Raw genomic sequence first — 23,466 nt, 5'->3', positions numbered from 1 at the left:
GCTGACAGATCGGTACTAGATTGCACTTTTGTTTCCTCCTGCAGCTTACTTTCTGGATCAATGAAAAGATGTTGACAGCACAGGACACCTCGTATGATGAAGCCCGCAATCTCCACAGCAAATGGCAGAAGCACAAAGCCTTCATGGCAGAACTGGCCTCCAATAAGGACTGGCTGGACAAGATCGACCAGGTAAAACAGGCAGTGCAGTGCAGTGTAGTCTAGTCTAGTCTAGTCTAGTCTAGTGTGTAGAAACCCAACTAGTGCTGAGCGACTACATTCTTTTGAACCCTGAGGGTATCAATTCATTTTATTATCAGGACAATACAAAAAGATCACTTTACAGTAAAGACAATCGATTTCCTCCTATTGAGTCAATATTAAGGTCTCCCCTGTATTCAGTATTAAGGTCTCCCCTGTATTCAGTATTAAGGTCTCCTCTGTATTCAGTATTAAGGTATCCTCTCTATTCAGTATTAAGGTTACCCCTGTATTCAGTATTAAGACCACCATCTCTGCCCTCTGTTAAATTACCTCTCTAATAAGACCAGCATGGTGCAAAACAATGTGACATGATTGGGAAACCAAACCTTTTTTAAACTAAACCTGACAACTGACTAAAACGATTACATAGCACAGTTTGCATAAAAAACTAAAATAAATAATAGCAATAAAAATGGTTAAACTCTTAACCAATATACTGTAAATAAATTGAATAAATGAAATGGTAATAATTTTACAAGAAATCCTCTGTACGTTCAGTGGTAAGTCACTTCCTTAAGGCCACATTTTGTGGGCCCCTTGACTGAATACAGAGGTTTCACTGTATTGGCAGGTGAAGTCACTTATGAATGGGAATTATACAAAGGATGCATATAGGCAGTACGTTCCCTTTAGTTCTCTTGAGCTGTTGTGCGGAGTGGCTGAGGTGAAGGAATGTAATTGGGCATTCTAAATTGGAGAGGAAGACAAGGATAACATCATTAAAAACAACAACAAAAAATGATATGTACTGGTGATCTTTGACCCTTGTGGAAAGTCCGGTTGCAGATTGGATTGTAGACTGGCTTTGTACAGCAGGCAGCCCCAGTTTGGCATTGGAACAGAGTGGGGTCCTGGCGCCAATGGAAACATGGCCCCTGTGTGTTGTGTTGACAGGAAGGAGAGCAGCTGATGCTGGCAAAGCCGGAGCTCACGCCCCTCGTCTCGAAGAGGCTGGATGAGGTGCACCGGCTCTGGGACGAGCTGGAGTCCACCACACAGGACAAAGCACAGAGGCTGTTCGACGCCAACCGCTCGGAGCTGCTGGAGCAGAGCTACTCAGACCTGGACAGGTGCCTGAAGGACCTGTCACAGCAGCTGCAGTCTGAGGACTACGGGAAGGATCTGACCAGTGCCAACATACTGCTGAAGAAGCATCAGGTGAGACGCCACCATTGTCCTCAAACAACAATATTGCACTTTCTTTTAAAAGTATACTGTATATGAGATGTTCTCGTATGCCTTTATATGTGCATAGATTGTTAAATCTATTTCCCCTGCTTTTAATTTTAGATGCATGTGGCAAAGTGCCCCGCCCCTGTGTGCATTTGTGTGTTCTGTGTTGTATGTTACGTGTTGTGTGTAAATGTTGGTGTATAGGCATTGGTACACGGGATATAAGCGGTCTGTGTTTCACGTGTGTGTAAATTGTATATTTGTATTTAGGCACGGGGATGGCACATCACATCACGTGCAAGTAAAAAGTAATATGTGAGCACGGGGAATTGCACTTTAATTAATTCACGTGCAGTTGTACCGAGATTCCAATTGAATGATTGACTAGCAATCGAATCTCGGTACAACTGCATAAAAGCTGCATGTTTTCACTCACTGGGGGTTGGTGTTCGGTGAGTGGAGAACGGGTTAGGAGACGGAGGGTAGTATAAAGTAAAATAATAGTAAAAGAAGCTCACCGTGTTTGTCTGTGTAGTTCGTTTTGTCTGTCTGGTTATTTTGGCGTGTAGTGCCGTGTCCTGTTTTGTATTCCGTTGTTTAAACCTTTTATTTTGTTATTAAACGCTGAGTGCAGCCATTGCACTCAGCTCATCACAACCACCGTCTCTGTGTCTGTGTATTCCTGTCTGGTCTGACGCCACCCACTCTGGCCGTCTTTGTGACACGTGGTGTCATCGTGGGATAGCCGCGCCTCCAAGCGTCAGACCAGGAGGGGTCTGGATTAAAAAAAAAAAAAAAAAAAAAAAAGGATTACAAATATTGTTTTTGGGGAAAAAAAAAGTCAATGGCAGAAGACGCCATCAAACTGCGGGGCTGGTTCCTGGAGAATGCTGGGCTGGAGGCCCAGTCTCTGCCCATGGTCGTCTGGGCTCTGTGGATGATGGACTGTGAGAGATGGGAGGCATATCAGGAGGAACACACCCCAAACACCTTGGAGGAAGGTGTGGAGTTTGTCCTCAGCTACCTGGAGGCAACCATAAATGGAACAGCAGCCCAGGTAGCAGGACCACCAGCAGAGGAGTACCTGCTGTCCCCATCTCCACCAGCAGAGGGTGAATGCCTGCTGGTTTTGCCTTCACAGCCCAAGCGGGAGGCAGAGACGGATAAAGAGGTGAAGGACAGGGAGGAGGAGTGCCGCCTAAGGGCCAGGCATCCACGGCGATGTAACAAGCCATCGCCGGGGTGCCTCCTCTGCGACCAGGATCACCTGTTCGCCCACTGTCCCTTCCGCAGCTATGGGGAGGAGCCTGAGCGTCCACAGCCCAAGCGGGAGGAGCCTGAGCGTCCACAGCCCAAATGGGAGGAGCCTGAACGTCCTACGCCTGAGTGGGAGGAGCCCGAACGTCCTACGCCTGAGTGGGAGGAGCCCGAACGTCCTACGCCTGAGTGGGAGGAGCCCGAACGTCCTACGCCTGAGTGGGAGGAGCCCGAACGTCCTACGCCTGAGTGGGGGGAGCCCGAACGTCCACAGCCCAAGAGGGGGGAGTCGGTGCGTCCACAGCCCAAAAGGGAGGAGTCGGTGCGTCCACAGCCCAAAAGGGAGGAGTCGGTGCGTCCACAGCCCAAAAGGGAGGAGTCGGTGCGTCCACAGCCCAAAAGGGAGGAGTCGGTGCGTCCACAGCCCAAAGGGAGGCAAGTCGGGGCTTCCACAGCCCTGGGACCCAAGCCACCAGCAGAGGGAAAATGCCTGCTGGTTCAGCCCCAAGAGCCGGAAGGGGAGGGGTTACAGGCTCAACCCCCTGAAAATTTTTGGGGGGGAGAAGGGCAGGATGCTGGTGTCCCCCAGCAGCCTCTCGCTATGCTGCTGAAGGCAGCACGGCGCGCACATGCCCAGCCGCCACAGCAGAGGGAGCCAGCACCGCCAGGAGCAGAGGAGCTGGAGCTGCCTCTGCCTCCACCACCTCCAGGAGCAGAGGAGCAGGAGCTGCCTCTGCCTCCACCACCTCCAGGAGCAGAGGAGCAGGAGCTGCCTCTGCCTCCGCCACCACCACCGCAAGGAGCAGAGGAGCAGGAGCTGCCTCTGCCTCCGCCACCACCACTGCAAGGAGCAGAGGAGCAGGAGCTGCCTCTGCCTCCGCCACCACCACCGCAAGGAGCAGAGGAGCAGGAGCTGCCTCTGCCTCTGCCACCACCACCGCAAGGAGCAGAGGAGCTGGAGCTGCCTCTGCCTCCACCACCGCCAGGAGCAGAGGAGCTGGAGCTGCCTCTGCCTCCGCCACCGCCCGGAGCAGAGGAGCAGGAGCTGCCTCTGCTGCCCGTACCTCCGCAGGGAGTACGGTGGCCGGAGCCCCAGAAAGGGGAGCTGCCGGCCACGAAGAAGGGGGAGGAGGTCTGGAGACCACTTTCCCCAGCAGCAGTTTCGCTGCAGGAGTTCTTGTGGCCGGAGCCCCACAGGAGGGAGCTGCCGGCTACGAAGAAGGGGGAGGTCGGGGGACCACCTGCCCCCGCAGCTTTTTCGCTGCAGGACGGGACCAGCATGCTGTCAGCCGTGCCACTACCGGCAGGGGAGCTGACAGCATTTCCAGCCATGGGCCCACTGAAGCCTCCCTTCCCAGCCCGAGACTTTGTCCTGGACTGCTGGGTTTTTAAGGGGGGAGGTGGCCGTTGAGGCCATGTGTGCTGCGCACAAGGGGGGGTATATGTGGCAAAGTGCCCCGCCCCTGTGTGCATTTGTGTGTTCTGTGTTGTATGTTACGTGTTGTGTGTAAATGTTGGTGTATAGGCATTGGTACACGGGATATAAGCGGTCTGTGTTTCACGTGTGTGTAAATTGTATATTTGTATTTAGGCACGGGGATGGCACATCACATCACGTGCAAGTAAAAAGTAATATGTGAGCACGGGGAATTGCACTTTAATTAATTCACGTGCAGTTGTACCGAGATTCCAATTGAATGATTGACTAGCAATCGAATCTCGGTACAACTGCATAAAAGCTGCATGTTTTCACTCACTGGGGGTTGGTGTTCGGTGAGTGGAGAACGGGTTAGGAGACGGAGGGTAGTATAAAGTAAAATAATAGTAAAAGAAGCTCACCGTGTTTGTCTGTGTAGTTCGTTTTGTCTGTCTGGTTATTTTGGCGTGTAGTGCCGTGTCCTGTTTTGTATTCCGTTGTTTAAACCTTTTATTTTGTTATTAAACGCTGAGTGCAGCCATTGCACTCAGCTCATCACAACCACCGTCTCTGTGTCTGTGTATTCCTGTCTGGTCTGACGCCACCCACTCTGGCCGTCTTTGTGACAATGCATTATAAACACAACTGAATATCCTGTAACTTCCTGATTCCTGTCATTTTTTCTATAGCAATAGCTTGAATACCCTTAAGCTCTTGATAAGGATACATTTGTTAACATTAGTCCAAGGTATAAACATTAACAACCATATGTAGAACAAGCAAATGTCTTGATTGTATTTGGGTCAATCACAGATTCTAGGGGACCTGTCACAGCATGTGCAATCGTTTTGCACAAGTCTTGGGAGATATCTTTTGCCAAACAACTCAAAAGATTGGTTTCATCTTTCTTTTTTTATATGCAGCCTCTTCCACTCCAGCAATGCTCGATTGAATTCGGCACTGAAGAGCCTTAATGTTTTTTACCCAGTGCTACAACAATGCTTTTCAATACTTACAACGACTCACTGCAATGTACTGTATGTATCTATACCCCTTTGCCCGGGTGTGTTCTCAAACCCCTGTCTGCTCTCTCTCCTCAGGTGACGGAGAAGCAGGTGGAGGAGAGGCAGAGGGAGCTGGTAGAGCTGCTGACCCAGGACCCTCTGAAGGACGGGTCGCAGACGGGCGAGTATGCCCAGGTCATGGAGAAAAAGTTCCAGAACCTGCTGGCCCCCCTCCGACAGAGACGAGAGAAGCTGCAGGCCACCAGGGCAGTGCACCAGTTCTACCGCGACCTGGCCGACGAAATTGTGAGTAAACCTGAAAACAAAACCACGAGGAGTGAATGAGGTAACGGGTATCAAACACACCCAGAGCCTGATTTTTCTGTTCTGCTCAGCGAAGCTCTGTTGTCTGAGTAAATATGGAAGTCGTGATTCACTTTTTTAGTTCCCCGGCTTTCTTATTTGGGATTTACTCAAAAGAAGTTTCTGTATCCAGGCTGGAGAGCTGCTTGGGCCATTTTTTAATGGCTGGTCAGTAACTTTATCACAGATTACTATTTCAGTGTTGAATATCTGGACATACTGACTTTCTGATTTTAATTATTTAAATAATGCCCAAGAGTTACAAATGTTTCTTTTTGTCTTTTTCAGCTGTGGGTGGAAGAGCGGCTGCCGCTCGCCACGTCGACGGACCACGGGAACAACATGCAGGCCGTGCAGTTACTGATGAAGAAGAATCAGGTGAACCGAGCGGGTTCATATCTAACCCTGCTACACAAACAACAAAGTGTCCAGCGTGTGCGCCATAGAACAGTGCTGTATCCCCATGCTTGTGCAGTTAGGAACTTCACTATGAACTCTGAGATTTTAGGATCTCTGCTCTTTACCATGCTGTCATGATGCTTTACTCCACTTTGCTGTGCTTTTATCATGGTGTTCTCCAGTATCCTTATATCTGAACACATTTGTAAAAACAGGATCAGATGTATAAAGATAAGATCATATCTGCAAACAGGGCCAGGTTACAAAATAATTTACTGTAAAAAAATGCCAAGTTAAACAACACCCAATTGGGACTTACATGCATCCCATTTCTATTGTCAGTGAAGAAGTGCTCACATGCAAGAAGAACCACAAGCACTTTATTTCTCTTCATCATTATTAGAATGCGAGTTTCTGCCTGTGATGCGGTCTAGATCAAAGCTGAACAAAAAGTACTTGCTTCTCCTGAAGACTACCAATTGTCTCTGTAGTCTTTTCAAACCCATTTAGATACTCCACTTCTAAATCAAAACAGCCACATTGTAGAGCTCAGTGAGTCCTACAGGGCTCCAGAGACTTCCAGTGGACAGCCCTGGTCTAGATCTTGTCAGAATGAGTAATTACATTCCAATATTTGGAATAGCTACGGCAATGATCTCGATCTGGAGACTGGAACCCTGATCCAATACTCTTTCAGACTCTGCAGAAGGAGATTCAGGGCCACCAGCCCCGCGTTGCCGAAGTCCTGGAGAGAGGCGATGGCATCATTGCTGCAGGGACCCCCGATTCGGATGGGATCCGGGAGCAGATGGGGGAGCTGCAGGAGATCTGGAAGAGGCTGCAGGAAGAGACCGTCAAGAGACGGGAGCGGCTGAGGGGAGTGAACGAAGCACAGCAGTATTACATGGATGCTGCTGAAGCAGAGGCCTGGATAGGAGAGCAGGAGCTGTACATGATCGCTGACGAAAAGCCAAAGGTAGCACTGAGTTACCAGGAGTGGAACACGGTTATTCCACACTGGACATGAGGAGTGGGCCGTCAACAACCTTCAGGAAAAGCATAGAAGCAACAGGGAGTGAGGTTCATATTTAGAAATACTAAAACTTAATTCAGTGGCATACATTTTCAACTAGAAGTCTTTCTCAATGTCTTCAAAGACTTCTAGTCAAAACGTTTGGCATTTATTGTTATATTTCGTTTACTTTTCTAAATTCAGCACTATGTGTTTAATACTTGTGGTTCAAATTCACACGAACCATGCTTTGACTTTGACTTCTGGGCTGTTCTTGAAGAAGGAATGGCAGTGAATACAATGATGGCTAATCTGTTTTCCTTTCCAGATTTTCAGTGTGCAGTAGACCTATCTATGTACAGGTGTGACTGTGGAAGTGGCCGCAGGCATGTACTGTGAATGAGCTGAAGCTTTACACAGACAGTATTTCACCATACCTTTAACGTATGATCCCTACATCTTGATTAAACTATGCATGGTTATGGGTTTGTGTAGAGGATGAGATGCCTAATGCTTTCCACTGATATGAAGTTGTGAAAGATGTGCATGTTTAAAACATTGAGTGAGTGAGTGAGTGAGTGAGTGAGTGATTGATTGATTTCCGCTTTGTTTCTGCAGGATGAGCAGAGTGCCATGGTGATGCTGAAGAGGCACCTGACTCTCCAGCAGGCAGTGTGTAACTACGCAGACTCCATCAAGCAGCTGGCTGACAGAGCTCAGAAACTACTGGCCCAGGACCATCCCGAGGGGTACGCAATCGAATCACCCGGGGCTCCCCAACACACTGGTGCCTTTAGAACCTCTGCAGCTATGCACACTGTCCTCATTCGCCTGTTCTCATGCATGTTAACAAGGCTAATTGGGATTTTACTACAAATATTGCAAAGAGCATCCACCTCACCTGCTGCACTCACCTCACCTGCTGCATCCACCTCACCTGCTGCATCCACCTCACCTGCTGCACCCACCTCACCTGCTGAACCCACCTCACCTGCTGCACCCACCTCACCTGCTGACCCACCACACCTGCTGCACCCACCACACCTGCTGCACCCACCTCACCTGTTGCATCTATTTCCAGACACCCATCTGTCACACACAGAAATAATCAAGCACTGAAAAAAATGCAATTTGATCCTTTCTGCAATTAGAAAAAGACTATTATAAAAAACATTCAAGCTAGTATATCTAAAGTACCAGTACTTGTGTAGTTTGTAGCCCCATGTCTGTGGGGAGAATCTTGGAAAAGGTTTGGATTCACTGTTATAATCTGTTCAACATTATGCACAGAGAGTGGGGTTGTGCCAAAGCAAGACACAGCCACCTGAGAGAGCAATAGTTCTTTGAATTGATTTGAAATGACTGTTTTTATTAAATCTAAACTAATTCTTTCATTTTAATAAATGTAGGTACATTAAGCCAAACGTTGACTATGAGATCAGAATATCAATTATAGAGTTAATCGATCAATTAATTAAGCATTTAGAATAGTAAGTGAAACTGATCAACTAGCATTTCTTTTCAAATTGAAAGACGAGTTATTTGATGGACGTTATTAAAAATATGTGCCTATATTTTTCCTTATGGGCAAATCACAGGTGAAATACCTGCTTCATAGTAAATGTATTACAAATTGGGCCCATAGTCCCATACATTGTTCTTAAATATAGTCTACAGCTGTGGCCAAAAGTTTTGCATCACCTAGAATTTTAGGATTGAGAATAATTAAAAAAAAAAAGAAAAACATTTTTTTTTAAACGATAGTAGCATCATTTAGATGTTTTATTTAACTGAAGCCATAATAGTAGTACAGTATTTCATGTTAGATTTCGAAATCTCACATGTTAATGTAACATTATTCAGCAGGCTTCATTCGACTTTATGAAGCTAAATTTGTTAATTCTATAGGGTGATGCAAAATGTTTGGCCAGAGCAGTATACCTATGAATGCAGTGTGCTCTTCTAGAAGGGGTTCACTCTCTGCTGCCCCTGTTCTCAGTGCTCTTCTTGAAGGGGTTCACTCTCTGCTGCCCCTGTTCTCAGTGCTCTTCTAGAAGGGGTTCACTCTCTGCTGCTCTGTTCTCAGTGCTCTTCTTGAAGGGGTTCACTCTCTGCTGCCCCTGTTCTCAGTGCTCTTCTAGAAGGGGTTCACTCTCTTCTGCCCCTGTTCTCAGTGCTTTTCTAGAAGGGGTTCACTCTCTGCTGCCCCTGTTCTCAGTGCTCTTCTAGAAGGGGTTCACTCTCTGCTGCCCCTGTTCTCAGTGCTCTTCTAGAAGGGGTTCACTCTCTGCTGCTCTGTTCTCAGTGCTGTTCTAGAAGGGGTTCACTCTCTGCTGCCCCTGTTCTCAGTGCTCTTCTAGAAGGGGTTCACTCTCTGCTGCTCTGTTCTCAGTGCTGTTCTAGAAGGGGTTCACTCTCTGCTGCCCCTGTTCTCAGTTCTCTTCTAGAAGGGGTTCACTCTCTGCTGCTCTGTTCTCAGTGCTCTTCTAGAAGGGGTTCACTCTCTGCTGCCCCTGTTCTCAGTGCTCTTCTAGAAGGGGTTAACTCTCTGCTGCTCTGTTCTCATTTCTCTTCTAGAAGGGGTTCACTCTCTGCTGCTCTGTTCTCAGTCCTCTTCTAGAAGGGGTTCACTCTCTGCTGCCCCTGTTCTCAGTGCTCTTCTAGAAGGGGTTCACAACTCTGTTGCTCTTGTTCTCAGGGAGCAGATTCTCCGGCGGCAGGGGCAGGTAGATAAGCAGTACACCAGCCTGAAGGAGCTGGCGGAGGAGCGCAGAACGAAGCTGCAGGACACATACTGCCTGTTCCAGCTGAGCCGGGAGGTGGAGGACCTGGAGAACTGGATCAGAGAGAGAGAGAAGGTGGCCTCATGTCAGGAAATGGGGCAGGACATCAACCAGGTCACGGTGAGCACCTGGTGAAACATCAAACCAACCATTCTCCTGAACTTGTTTAACTACAACTACACTTATAACGTTTACAAAGCATGATAAAGAATGCACAAGAAAATACACTCTCACCTTGATCAGAAGTAGCCACCGAACACTTACAGACGTACATTATAAAATAGATCTTTGCACTGTTTAGGGTGTTTGCTGGCTGATCATCTGAAATTTCATCTATACGAGGTCATTGATTTGTTCTTTTCTTCTGGTACAGAATAGTATATTAAGTGTTATAAATGCCCAAATCCTGTATTGAAATATAATGATTATTATATTTCAATACAGGATTTAACATTAGCCAGATTGTGCCCAACAATACTGATTTCTTTCTTTCAGACGATGCGAGACAAGTTCCGTGACTTTGCCCGGGACACGGGGAGCATTGGGCAGGAGCGGGTGGACAATGTGAACCGCGTGATAGATGGCCTGATCGACAGGGAGCACAGCGAGGCAGCCACCATGGCAGAGTGGAAGGACAACCTGAACGAGAGCTGGGGGGACCTGCTGGAGCTCATCGACACGCGCTCCCAGCTGCTCACCACCTCCTACGACCTCCACAAGTACTTCTACGATGGCAAGGAGCTGCTGGCCCTGCTCCAGGAGAAGCACACTCAGCTCCCTGCAGACGTGGGCGGAGATGTCAGCACGGCCGAGTCCTTCCACAGGATGCACGCAGCCTTCGAGCGAGACATCCACACGCTCGGGAAACAGGTACGCCTCCCCTGCCTCTCTGATTGTTCATGTGCAGTGGCTCACCCAGTAAAGGCACCTCCGTGTGAATACAGGGTGAGTCATGCAATCAGAAGCTTGCTGGTTCCAATCCTGATGGAGCTGAGTTGGCTGGCATGGCTGGGAGTACACAGGGAGGGTTTGTGGTTGTTCTCCCCATTGTGATTCAGTGATCCCTACTGTTCATTCACCCCGAGTCCAGGCTGCCCAGGCTGGGCCTCGTCTCCAGGGTTCAGAGGATTTCTAAGTTAATCGTTAAGGTTTAGTGGGTGAAAAGAGTCGATTGTCTTAACAGCAAGAACAGAGGCCACACTTTGAACTTTAGTCCTCCTGATTAGTAAAAAAAACACCTTAAATAGATTTAAAAAAAAGATAACAGGGTGATTCATTAACAGTGCAAAAAAAATACACTGAAAAAACAGGACAAAATAAGAACAGTGTGTTGAAACATCACACCAAATTTTCTTAAGCCTCTCTGTGCTTTTGGAGATGATCAGAATGTGCTGTTACTAGTTCATTTAACCCTAATTAACTTTCAATGACAATTCTTTTTTTTTTTTAACTCTATCCAGCTATGCTGTATTGTCTGGACTATGGACCAAGACATTGGTGTTTCCTCCCCACTGCTAAAACATTCAATCGAATTCCTGACTCTGTGCATGCTACCAGAGGAATCAATAGAGTGTATCAATATTTATGGGCACCTCTGTGTTGTAAAGTGATCATTACAGGCCAGGTAAATAAGGAGGTAACAGTCTTCCCAGTGAGTCGAGACGAGACTCAAGGTTTTTATACAAGAGAACATTGACGATTGTTGTGTTATCTGCTTAAAGCTGTTGTGACAAGTGACTTCCTCTTTTAAGGTACTGCATTTGAAAGAAAAAGTCATGCTGCTGAATTCAACTTAAACCAGTGATTCTAGTCAGACTGTGCAGTGCATTAATGGAACCTTGGTGTACCCAAACTGTACTGCATCCTGTTATAACAGATTCAGAATCCTGTTGAAAGTGAATAGCAAAGAGTTTCCATTTGTCGTATATGTATAACTTTAACTAACTCAACTTTGAATACCTTTTTGATTAAAGGTAATGTAAGAAAGTGATTGCTGAGTGAGTGTCTCACTGAAAGAGCCCCCTCATTAGGTCCCCCTGTCGCCCCGCAGGTCCAGCAGTTCCAGGACAGTGCAGCCCGTCTGCACGCTCAGTACGTCGGGGACCAGGCTGACGCCATCCAGCACACAGAGCACGAGGTGGTGGAGGCGTGGAAGGCACTGCTGGATGCCTGCGATGGGCGCCGGACGAGGCTCGAGGACACGGCCGACAAGTTCCGCTTCTTCAGCATGGTGCGGGACCTCATGTCCTGGATGGAGAGCATCATCAGGCAGATTGAAACTCAGGAGAAGCCAAGGTGAGGCAAGGAGAAGGTTAGTTTAGGGGGCCTTTCCTCTGGAGACCTGGGCTAAAATCCAGACCGAGTAACAAGTGAAGTGAGATTGGTCTCCTTAGCCCTCCAGTGGACATCAAACCACGTCACAAAACCACCAGACCATTTAGCAGCTTTGGTTTGAGAGAGGTCCAGGACTAAATGGCATGCTGGTGCTGTTCAGGTCATTTAGGTGTGTGGGTCCTCCTCCAGTAAAGACACTACCGCATGAGTGCAGTCTGAGTCGTATGCCCAGGAGCTCGCTGGTTTGAATCCTGGTCGCGTGGAGTTGTTGGCTGGGGGCCAGCTGGGGGGCCTGCATTGTCGCAAAAGCGACCCCTCCCATCCTGGAAAAAAATTATAATCTGAGGGTGGCAATGCCTGTCTTTCTTTCTTGGGTTGGTACGTGGGAAGCAGTGAAGAGGTGGCGCACTGAAATTGGGCATTCTAAATTGGAGTGAAAATGGGGTACAATTTAGCTTTCCAAATGTAAAACAAAAGAGGATAAAACTGTGCTTGCTGGCAAAGCTGTGAAGGGAAGCTCTCATGGGGGTCAGTGCCATTGTCCCTCACTAAATTTACATTGATTCTCCATGTCAAAGCTCAATAAAAACCCAATGTGTGGTTAATGTATGGTTAATGTATGGACTGTATTCTGTTTTTGCAGGGATGTCTCTTCGGTGGAGTTACTAATGAAATATCACCAGGGCATTAAAGCTGAGATGGACGCGAGGAACAGGAGCTTCAGTACGTGTGTGGACCTGGGCATGGCGCTGTTAGCACGCAAACACCAGGCTTCACAGGAGGTGAGGTTGTAGAGAACAGGAGCTTCAGTACGTGTGTGGACCTGGGCATGGCGCTGTTAGCATGCAAACACCAGGCTTCACAGGAGGTGAGGTTGTAGAGAACAGGAGCTTCAGTACGTGTGTGGACCTGGGCATGGCGCTGTTAGCATGCAAACACCAGGCTTCACAGGAGGTGAGGCTGTAGAGAACAGGAGCTTCAGTACGTGTGTGGACCTGGTCATGGCGCTGTTAGCACGCAAACACCAGGCTTCACAGGAGGTGAGGTTGTAGAGAACAGGAGCTTCAGTACGTGTGTGGACCTGGGCATGGCGCTGTTAGCATGCAAACACCAGGCTTCACAGGAGGTGAGGCTGTAGAGAACAGGAGCTTCAGTACGTGTGTGGACCTGGTCATGGCGCTGTTAGCATGCAAACACCAGGCTTCACAGGAGGTGAGGCTGTAGAGAACAGGAGCTTCAGTACGTGTGTGGACCTGGGCATGGCGCTGTTAGCATGCAAACACCAGGCTTCACAGGAGGTGAGACTGTAGAAGAGTTCCTGCTGTGCAGCTCCGTGTCATATCATTACAAGAGTCCTGGCATCCCGTACCTGGAACGGTCAATGCCTGTCAATTAACAAAAAGGATCTAGCAGCTTAGAGTTGTGTAGGATGAGCCACACTGCTGGGGACATTTTGGGCAATGCCATTAACCTTGTGGGTTTAAACAACTTCTGCATTAAACACCTGTTTTCATCAGGGTTTTCCACCCATACAGCATGTGCAGGGTATAAATGTACACACAATTTCATTTTTTCAAACTTCCTGTGTTTACAGATTAAAGAAAAACTAATCCAGCTGACGGAGAAAAAGAAGGAGATGCTGGTGAAATGGGATGACAGATGGGACTGGCTGCGTCTGTGTGAGTTCTGCTTGTACTGCGCTGCACTGGAGCGATAGCATCACTGTAACACTGGATACACAACAGCGTGTCACTTTGAAGGGGGGATTTCTAGTTTTTATTACAATTCAAGTCTTGTAACAAACAACGTTGAAACATGTAAAAAGAGTTGCTTGTTCCACGTTTTGCAGCATTATCTGGAACAGTTTAGATTAATTTGGTGCAAATTACAATTCAGTGTAAAGCTATCGTCCCATAAATCTGTGTCTTTTTATGAAAAACAAAAAAAAAACAACATTACTTACTCTTATAACTTCACTGTATAGCACTGGGGTAGACAGACTTGGCTCTTCCAGTCCAATGTATTCCATTACAGGACTTTGTTCAAGCCAGGCCCTTAATTATTCTCAAGGTCAGCTAAGTAAGGCTGTGGTTGGAACAAAGTCCTGCAATGGAATACAATGGGAGATCCAAGGAAACCTATAATGGAGCGTTTTACCAGATTCAAGCAAGTTTATTGCTCTCTTTCTCTTTCTCTTTTTCTCTCTCCGCTCTCTCTCTCCTCTCTCTCTCCCTCTCTCTCTCTCCCTCTCTCTCCCCCCCGCAGTGCTGGAGGTCTGTCAGTTCTCCAGGGATGCCTCAGTGGCTGAGGCCTGGCTGATCGCACAGGAGCCCTACGTTGCCAGTCGAGATTATGGCCAAACTGTGGCCGAGGTGGAGAAATTACTGAAAAGACACGAAGCGTTCGAAAAGTCAACGGCAACCTGGGAGGAAAGATTAGCTGCACTGGAGAGGCTGACAACAGTAAGGAAAGCAATGTGCTGTTTCTGAAACTAAACCTATAGTGCACCAAAGGGAATTACGTTATCCAGTCAAAGCCTACAACTACAGTATTTATTGTACAGAACTAGCTGCAACACGGTGAGTGTCCAGCAGATGGTATATGTACTCAAGTGCCCACTTTACTGAATTGAAATTACCTTAAAATTCTGTGTTTGTTGCACCACCCATTTAGACAAATTATATGCTATATATATTTTATGGATTTAATGTGCATCTATTTATATTTTGCTAAGTGCGATGCAGCCACTGTATACACACCTCTCTCTCGGATGTTCTGTGTGTTTATAACTCTGCTGTGCGGGCTGTACTCACTGTGGCTTCCTGTGTGCAGCTGGAGTTGCTGGAGGTTCGTAAACAGCAGCAGGCAGTCCAGCAGATGATGAGGGATCAGGCTGAGGAGCAGCGAGGAGTGAGGTGAGCCCAGGACTTTACAAACTGAACTCAAACACAACCCAGTCACTGAGCATGCACTGAAGAGAAGCTCCTCTCTTACAAACTGAACTCAAACACAACCCAGTCACTGAGCATGCACTGAAGAGAAGCTCCTCTCTTACAAACTGAACTCAAACACAACCCAGTCACTGAGCATGCACTGAAGAGAAGCTCCTCTCTTACAAACTGAACTCAAACACAACCCAGTCACTGAGCATGCACTGAAGAGAAGCTCCTCTCTTACAAACTGAACTCAAACACAACCCAGTCACTGAGCATGCACTGAAGAGAAGCTCCTCTCTTACAAACTGAACTCAAACACAACCCAGTCACTGAGCATGCACTGAAGAGAAGCTCCTCTCTTACAAACTGAACTCAAACACAACCCAGTCACTGAGCATGCACTGAAGAGAAGCTCCTCTCTTCAAACTGAACTCAAACACAACCCAGTCACTGAGCATGCACTGAAGAGAAGCTCCTCTTACAAACTGAACTCAAACCAACCCAGTCACTGAGCATGCACTGAAGAGAAGCTCCTCTCTTACAAACTGAACTCAAACACAACCCAGTCACTGAGCATGCACTGAAGAGAAGCTCCTCTTACAAACTGAACTCAAACCAACCCAGTCACTGAGCATGCACTGAAGAGAAGCTCCTCTCCTTTTTTTGTTGGTATTTTTTGTATTTTTCATTCTTGTTGGAGGCATTGATTGATATCATTCTACACAGGTGTCCCAAGTTGGAATCAAACCCTTCCCCTTGAAAATGTATAAATCCTAAAAGAAACTAAATGAATGAAATCTTTTTCACTTGGGTCAGTGCAAGTGACAGATTCTCCAGTATATTTTTTTTTGACAATGTTATCTCAGTCATGGGAACTTGTTCACCCAAAGTGCACTGGAGAGGACAGTTATGTACCATACAGGAGGTGCAGGGCTGTACAAGTTAGCTTGTATTGTGAGTAGACAGTCTTATACCATGTGAATCATACCAGCTGTACGTTACCGTATACAAAGGGTTAATTCAAAACCGTGTTTGTCGACAGGCGGGACGACTCGAAGGATATCACTGGAGACTCATCCCACTTCCACACCGCAGAAGAACAAACTCTGGTCAGTTTTAAAGCAGAACAGTTTTTCCTCTAAGATGTTAATGTAATTATTCAAAACAGTAGAGCACAGTGTCTTTTTTATAGTACAGTAAAACCTGTTATCTGGCAGTGATAAGAACCGGAAAACTGACAAACTATTTGAAAACTGTATGACAGCACATATAATACAAGTACTGTCCAGGCATAGGATTGCTTTATTTTAATTTGACTTTCATTATGTAAACAAGGATTTTACTGTGCAGTAGATGTATCACAGCCACGGACACGTGTGTAGGTACACAACATTTCTAAGTTAATTATAAACTTAGAAAGAAAAACCACGTGACTCTGTGCTGGACTGCACAGTCAGGTTTACATTGGTTCTAGGCAGACAAATCATGCCTACTTCCAGAATAGACAGGCTCTGGATTGAGAGGGGATCACAGGGTTACTGTACCACTTGTGTCTGACTGTTTTTTTTTGTGCTGTCTGTTAGATACTTGGAATTTTGTTTTGAAATAAAAGTGGATTTTTTCGGTGGCCTGTAGGAAAGATTAGACATGATTCTGAGAGATCTATTTTGGCCACAGGAGTGCTTTGAGGTTTTAAAAAATCTAAGCAAGAAGAAGAACACATCAGTTAAGATAACCCTGATATTTCACACTGTATTCGAGATAGCAGGGAAAAACAGAGATAAGCAGGATAACAGCCCTTGTAAAGGAGATGATGTCATCTTGTGCCGCTAGGGATGTGCCTACATGCATACAGTGAATAAACTGATTATAAACCACAAAACCAAAGATTGTACCCAGGAACTAGCAATAAACAGAAATATTATTTTTTTAACTTTAGAATTATGCACGGATCTCCATAATCCTTACGCAGGATATGATGTACCGGGATTTTTACACAGCTGTGATGTTGATTGGTTGAATACTGTGTTTGGAAAGCTAGGCAATCTGAACAATGTGTAGTTTGTAACAGTAAGACGTGTGTTTGAGGCTTGCTGTATATTTGTGTGGATATTTGCAGTGCACGCTCTACATTTCTGTATGAATTTTGCTGAATCAGTGCTTACGGGAATTGCACAGTTCGGTCAGCTCTTTAATATCAATGCATATAAACATGTTATCCACTTCCTGCAGTGCACTGAAGTAGAAAGTGCTTTTCATAGGAGTCTACGTGCAGTTCCTCATGCGTGCTGTGACAATTCTGGCCACTGATTTATATGCATTCAAATGGAAAGTCATACAGGAAAGAACTGCTTAGATAATTATATGTGATTTGTCAATTTAGCCTAGATCGGTGATGCACAAGGTTGGGTGCGGAGAGTCAATAAGGGGGGCGCGACTATGACTAAAGGGGATGTTCTGTAAAAAAAAAATAATAATACATTTTAAAGGATAGAACATTTGAAATAAATACATAAATGACAGCTAATTAGTCCAAGTTTTTACCTTTTCAAATGAGGCGTTGACGATCACTCTAGAATTTGAAGAACCGGAGAAATGATGTTTGAAGTGGCGAGTGTCAGTGAAACTGCAGTGAACAGAGACGAAACGGCAGCTTCCATGTGTGGGGAGACAAGGGTATAAAAAAGCACTAATGTTTTAACGGGTGTTTTTTTTCCTAGATTTAACCCCAGAAATGTCCAGATTTAGCTAAATATATAAATGTTAACAAACATATTCTTAAAAAGTCTAAGGGAAGCTTCAATGGGTGTGGACTTGCATGTCAGCTTCAGATATAGGCAAAACTGACCCTGGGATTAGGGTGACCACCTTTTCAAAATGCAAAAACGGGACACCTGACTTTTTTTTTTTTTTAGGGGGGGTGCTATTGTATATTTGCATATTTTATACTGTATATTTGATAACAGTATTTCAAAATGAAATATCAACTTAGTATTTTGTTTGCTGTCGCCAAAGCAGATCAGTGTGAGGCACATGATAGTGGGACTATATCGTTTTATGTCTTAGATTGGCTATCCAATGTGTCAATCATTTTGGTGGTGTAAGGCATTGCAAAATGATGCGGCAGGGGCGGGGCTTTGCGCCAAACAGATATGCTATGGTTTCACTGTAAATGGTAAGATTACACTGTGTCTAGGAATCCGGGACAGATTCTGTACCGAAGTCATTGGGACCGGGACTTGATCTTTACATTTAGGGACTGTCCCGTCCAGTTAGGGACAGGTGGTCATCCTAATTGGGATTGATGTCCAGATAATTAAATTAAATCTGATTAACCCCTAAGGTTCACAAGGAATTGAGCAGTTGTTCAAACGGTTTCTTCTTAAAATACATTTGAGAGTGACTCAAGTATCACGAGGAAACTGACCATCTGGATGACCAGATCCAACCTGTCAGTACATTTTAAACCCTGTTTTGTGCACCTCGTTTGACCTAAAGGGTTAAAACTAAAGACAGTTCTAAAAACGAATCATTGTTCAAAACCAATACTGAAGCTGCAGATACATAGGATTTACTTGTTACAATATCTCCTTGACACAAGTTCTATACCAACGAGTAAAGCCACTAATAAACCGGATCTTGATTATGATTTGATTATAAACTTTTGTTTTGCTATTTATGTCAATGCCAGGTGTCGGGGGTTGAAGAGAAGCCCGATCTGTTAAATGGCACAGAGTTTTCGGAAGACACCTCTTTTGAAAGAACGGATAAGTCAGAGCTGGACGAGAGCTCGGGACAGATACCTTCCCAGGCCCTGCTGCTGCCTGCCCCGACTGAGACTGAGAGAGCAGCGACACTCCCCACCCCGACCCAGCGACACCAGGCCGTGCAGCTAGAGGGAGCCCTGGTGCGCAAGCACGATCTCGAGGGGCCCGACAAGAGAGCCTCCAACAGGTAGCCAGCTCCATACAGAGACACTGCCCAACACACCACTGCCTTCAGAGACACTGCCCAACACACCACTGCCTTCAGAGACACTGCCCAACACACCACTGCCTTCAGAGACACTGCCCAACACAGCACTCACTTCAGAGACACTGCCTTCTCAGAGACACTGCCCAACACAGCACTGCCTTCTCAGAGACACTGCCCAACACAGCACTGCCTTCTCAGAGACACTGCCCAACACACCACTGCCTTCAGAGACACTGCCCAACATGACAGCGCCTAGAGTCTTTTCTCTTGAGAATAAAATACCATGACCCATACTTTAAAACACTCAATAGTGGTAAACTTAGTAATGCAATCTGGTAAAGGCACTCCACATGGAGTACAGGATGCACCCTATAGCCCGGACGCTGCCGGTTTAACCCAGGCGGGGTTGGGTTTAGGTCGGCCAGGGTGTCCTCGGTTCACCGCGCACCAGCGACCCCTGTAGTCTGGCCGGGTGCCTGGGGGCTTGCCTGTAAGCTGCCCGGAGCTGCGTTGTCCTCCGACGCTGTAGCTCTGAGGTGGTTGCATGGTGAGTCCGCAGTTTGAAAAGCAGCGGTCGGCTGACGGCACACGCTTCAGAGGATAGCGTGTGTTCGTCTTCGCCGCTCCCGAGTCAGCACAGGGGTGCTAGCGGTGAGCTGAGCTTAACAATAATAATTGGATATTCTAAATTGGGAGAAAATAATAAAAAATAATTGGCGCGACCTACTAAATTAAAAAAAAAAACTTAAATAAATTCCATGAAGACATTTAAGACTTAGTCTTTACCATCACAAAACTACCTAAATGCCAACAACAGATCATTAGGAAATTAGGAATTTCTGTTCTGATGGGAAAACTACACACCAACCTTCATCAGAATATATCGAAAATTGTTCTCAATGGGTTAACCAGGAAAAACTTCCAAGAATTTTGTCTGAATTTACTTCAATTTTTAGATTTAACATTTAGCATATTTAAAAAAAATGTTAAAGATAAAAAATGATAATAAACCTCTGTTTTGTGGTGTGTGTTCACATGATGGTGTTGTGTGATAAATACTGAAATAACTGCATAGCCCAAATGAAAGTATGAAAAACAAGGTATTCAGAGCAAAGCGACAGTGATAACGTGACTAGTTCTAATAAGAGGTAAAACAATGGATTAGAAACCTGGATTAGATAACACTACTCTAAAATCAAGAGAATATCAAGTGCCCTGAAATAACAGAACTGTTGTACTCTGCATTAGTGAGTTTTGAATATGTTAGTTATGGGATGCATAATACGTTTAAATAGTTTAATCCATGATAATAATGACCATGTCAGCTTGACTGTAAATCATCACTTCATAATCCATGATAATAATGACCATGTCATCTTGACTGTAAATCATCACTTCATAATCCATGATAATAATGACCATGTCAGCTTGACTGTAAATCATCACTTCATAATCCATGATAATAATGACCATGCCAGCTTGCACAGAACTGTAAATCATCACTACTTCTTGTAGGTCTTGGAACAACATCTACTGTGTGTTGAAACCTGAGGAACTTTCCTGCTATAAAGATGCTAAGAATTTAAGCTACGGCATCACCTACCACGGTGAAGACCCTCTCTCACTCAAAAATGCAGCGTGTGAAATCCTAACCAACTACAAGAAGAAGAAGCATGTCTTCAGACTGCGGTGAGAATCGGCTCTCATTTCAATGCGTCTTTACTCCGTAATCTTAGAAAATGTGAAGAGGTTAAGCGACAATATTAAAACAGTTGAGAGCAACTTGATGACAATTGCTTCAGCAGCTGCAGTACCTGCAGGTGGCTGTGTTTCATGCCCTTCAGTTTCCCTTTCTTTAACAAGAACATTGCTGCAAACAAGTGGTTAGCTAATTTCCCATTACTCTTTTTTTGTTACAGACTTCACGATGGCAGCGAGTACCTCTTCCAGGCCAAAGACGAGGTGAGTTGCTGCTTCAGCCAAAATCAGAAGCTGATTTAACACAAGCAGAAGAGTGGGAAACTCCATAACGTACAATTGAATGTGAAAACTGATCAATAAATAAAAAGCTGTCCAGTTGATGTTCAGTTCTCTGCAGCATGGGAACAGGGGGCCCTGTTATTCTCAACTCTATGCCTCAATGAACCTTTGTTTTTTTTGTACAACCAAGTTGCGAGCAACAACGCAGTCTCTGTGTTAGTTCTTATCAACCCTACTAACTAATTCATTCCTCAGTGCATCTTGTATAACGTAGGTGATTTAAGAAAAGTGGTAATACACACACAGGTCTGAAAATATCACCTTCCAAGTGAGACCTTGCATGCAGATTGTGAAGAATGAATGATGCTCCGGTTCTGATGTCTATCTTGTGTTGTGTGTGACCAGGAGGAGTTACAGAGCTGGGTGCAGGCTGTGCAGAATGCGATTCCACAGCAGGGGGAGTCCCAGGGTCCCAGCACAGAGGGAAGGGCACACAGCCTGCCCACCCAGCCCTCCACCTCAGCCAGCAGAGACAACGGCAGAGGCAAGAAGGACAAGGAGAAGAGATTCAGCAACCCCTTCGCAAAGAAGAAATAGAGAGAGAGAACCAGACACCACAGCTTCTGGTGGCGCTTTTTGAAAACACCAAAAAGGACATTTATAACAGAAGGTGCACATAATAAAATATGAAGAGCTTTTTTATTTTGTATTTGAAAAGGTTTGTCAGATGAACAACATATCTTTTATTATTAAGGTTTATGATTTAAAATGGAGATAGTAAACATGCAGTACAAACGCTGGACACCTTGCAGTGCACTTGTTGCTGTTTGAAGGTTAATGTGTGGAGGTTCAGTTCACAAAAAAGCAACAACCAAAGATTGTTTATTAGAAGAGATTTATTATTATTAAAAGTGACTGCATGTGTTATAGCTCTAAGCAAAGATTGATTACGTACAGTATTTTTCTTTTTTTAATTATATTACTAATTTTTGCCTTATTCATTTTAAAGAGAAATAAATGGTTGTAACGGCAATACTGTACTATAAGCACAGAAATCGAAACCAGAAGTCTATGCAGTTTTGGCATGTCGTGGCTAATATTGTAAATGTTGGTCCTGGCCTCACTGAGATGCAGTTTTCTTGCAGAGTGTTACCATACAGATGCAGCTTGGTTTGTTTTCAAGGAGTTGTACAGTGCTGTGTAGAGCAGGGGTCTCCCATCCTGATCCTGAGGGCCGCTGTCCCTCCTATACCCTAAATTACTTAATTGGAGCAATTAAGTGCTTATTAGAAGCTTAATTTGTCCAATTAATTAATTTAGGGTACAGTTGGAACAGAACCCAGGAGGGACAGCAGCCCTCAGGACCAGGATGGGAGACCCCTGGTGTTGAATATTAAAGGGGTTTGGGAAAACATGCCTATGGATATTCTTGGTTAGGCAGTCATGGTAAAGAATTTCCAAAATCACCCTCTTAACGTAACGTTTATTTTCTGGATGTTTTTGAAGGGGCATTTCTGGATTTTTTTTTTTACAACACAGCATTTCAGATAGAACAGGAACATTGTTTTGCAGGTTACAATTTAATCCTCAAATTAAGCAATATTATGTTAGCATTTTCATTCTAATATGTTAACCACAAAAGAATAACAGCACTCATAATTACACAAAAATACTAGAGTACATTTTATTTCAAAGAACACAAAAATGGTGCTAGCTATTGAATTGCATGGAGTAGTTTTAGAAGCAGTAGTTTCACAAGGGGCACAATTACTCCGGCTGTAGTCTGTGACTGAATGCAACTTCTATATGTAAAGACTGAGCTATGCAGAATAAGAGAGAATGCCGAGGTAGAGAAGGTGTATGCAAAGAGGGAAGCACAAGTATCGGACCATGAACAATACATGGCAGGAACTCTGAAGATTGGAGTTGTGTTGCAATGCAGTACCCTGGATCTGGAAGAGATTTGAATACAGAAATCACACAAATAAAGACTTTGTTCCCAAGTCCTAGATTTTGAAAACTGGACAAAAACAAGAGATAATATATAGGTACTTACTGGAGAGACATTTTTATTATAGAGGTATATCACTATATTTATATTATATTATATTATTAAATACATATTTGACTCATGATTAAAAACAATGTTTTGTTTTTAATATAACTTGATGAACCACATAGAAATTCAAACCAGGGATTCAGAGCCAGGGGGACTGTACCTTAATGGTGTACATCAGAATGCCACTGTTTCTTGTTTGTAAAGTACCACGCCTGCCTTAGTGTTGCTGGCACTGTTCTACTCAGCAGGTTGCCTTTGGCGTCTAATCTTTGTTCTGTGATGTATCCCCGTTTCTTTAGCATTGTTTACAGGGGTTGTTACATGCATACCTGTGTTTGATTTGTTACAGCATTTTTTCTTTTTGCAGTTCTCTCAAATGTAAAGCTACAAATACTTGTTTTGCCGTTCATCCTCTTTTTTCTCCCTTTTATGTATTTTTTGTTGTTGCTAACATTTAAAACCTAATAAAAGCAACCGTTTGGAGAACAGTGACTTTATTCAATCAGCTTCA

General features: G+C 45.1%; 1 protein-coding gene across 3 annotated transcripts in view; it reads left to right on the top strand.

The window, feature by feature from the left end:
- Positions 1-23,441, top strand: part of LOC117422425 (spectrin beta chain, erythrocytic-like) — a 72,987-nt gene extending 49,546 nt beyond the window's left edge. For 2 of the 3 annotated variants that reach the window (XM_034927828.2, XM_034927830.2), the window contains 18 exons: positions 45-191; positions 1,158-1,421; positions 5,211-5,420; positions 5,766-5,855; positions 6,574-6,852; positions 7,507-7,637; positions 9,587-9,791; positions 10,167-10,541; positions 11,722-11,966; positions 12,649-12,787; positions 13,600-13,684; positions 14,271-14,467; positions 14,838-14,920; positions 15,984-16,050; positions 18,633-18,895; positions 20,432-20,605; positions 20,836-20,878; positions 21,302-23,441. In XM_034927828.2, the coding sequence (XP_034783719.2) occupies positions 45-191; positions 1,158-1,421; positions 5,211-5,420; positions 5,766-5,855; positions 6,574-6,852; positions 7,507-7,637; positions 9,587-9,791; positions 10,167-10,541; positions 11,722-11,966; positions 12,649-12,787; positions 13,600-13,684; positions 14,271-14,467; positions 14,838-14,920; positions 15,984-16,050; positions 18,633-18,895; positions 20,432-20,605; positions 20,836-20,878; positions 21,302-21,493 (3,189 nt within the window). In that variant the 3' untranslated portion in view covers positions 21,494-23,441. The remainder of the gene's footprint in view (positions 1-44; positions 192-1,157; positions 1,422-5,210; positions 5,421-5,765; positions 5,856-6,573; positions 6,853-7,506; positions 7,638-9,586; positions 9,792-10,166; positions 10,542-11,721; positions 11,967-12,648; positions 12,788-13,599; positions 13,685-14,270; positions 14,468-14,837; positions 14,921-15,983; positions 16,051-18,632; positions 18,896-20,431; positions 20,606-20,835; positions 20,879-21,301) is intronic. The other variant, XM_058987279.1, reaches the window with a different exon arrangement.
- Positions 23,442-23,466: the final 25 nt, after the last annotated feature.

Source organism: Acipenser ruthenus, chromosome 15 (assembly GCF_902713425.1).
Source record: "Acipenser ruthenus chromosome 15, fAciRut3.2 maternal haplotype, whole genome shotgun sequence".
NCBI classification, from domain to species: domain Eukaryota; kingdom Metazoa; phylum Chordata; class Actinopteri; order Acipenseriformes; family Acipenseridae; genus Acipenser; species Acipenser ruthenus.
This window is presented reverse-complemented; position numbering and strand designations above follow the sequence as displayed.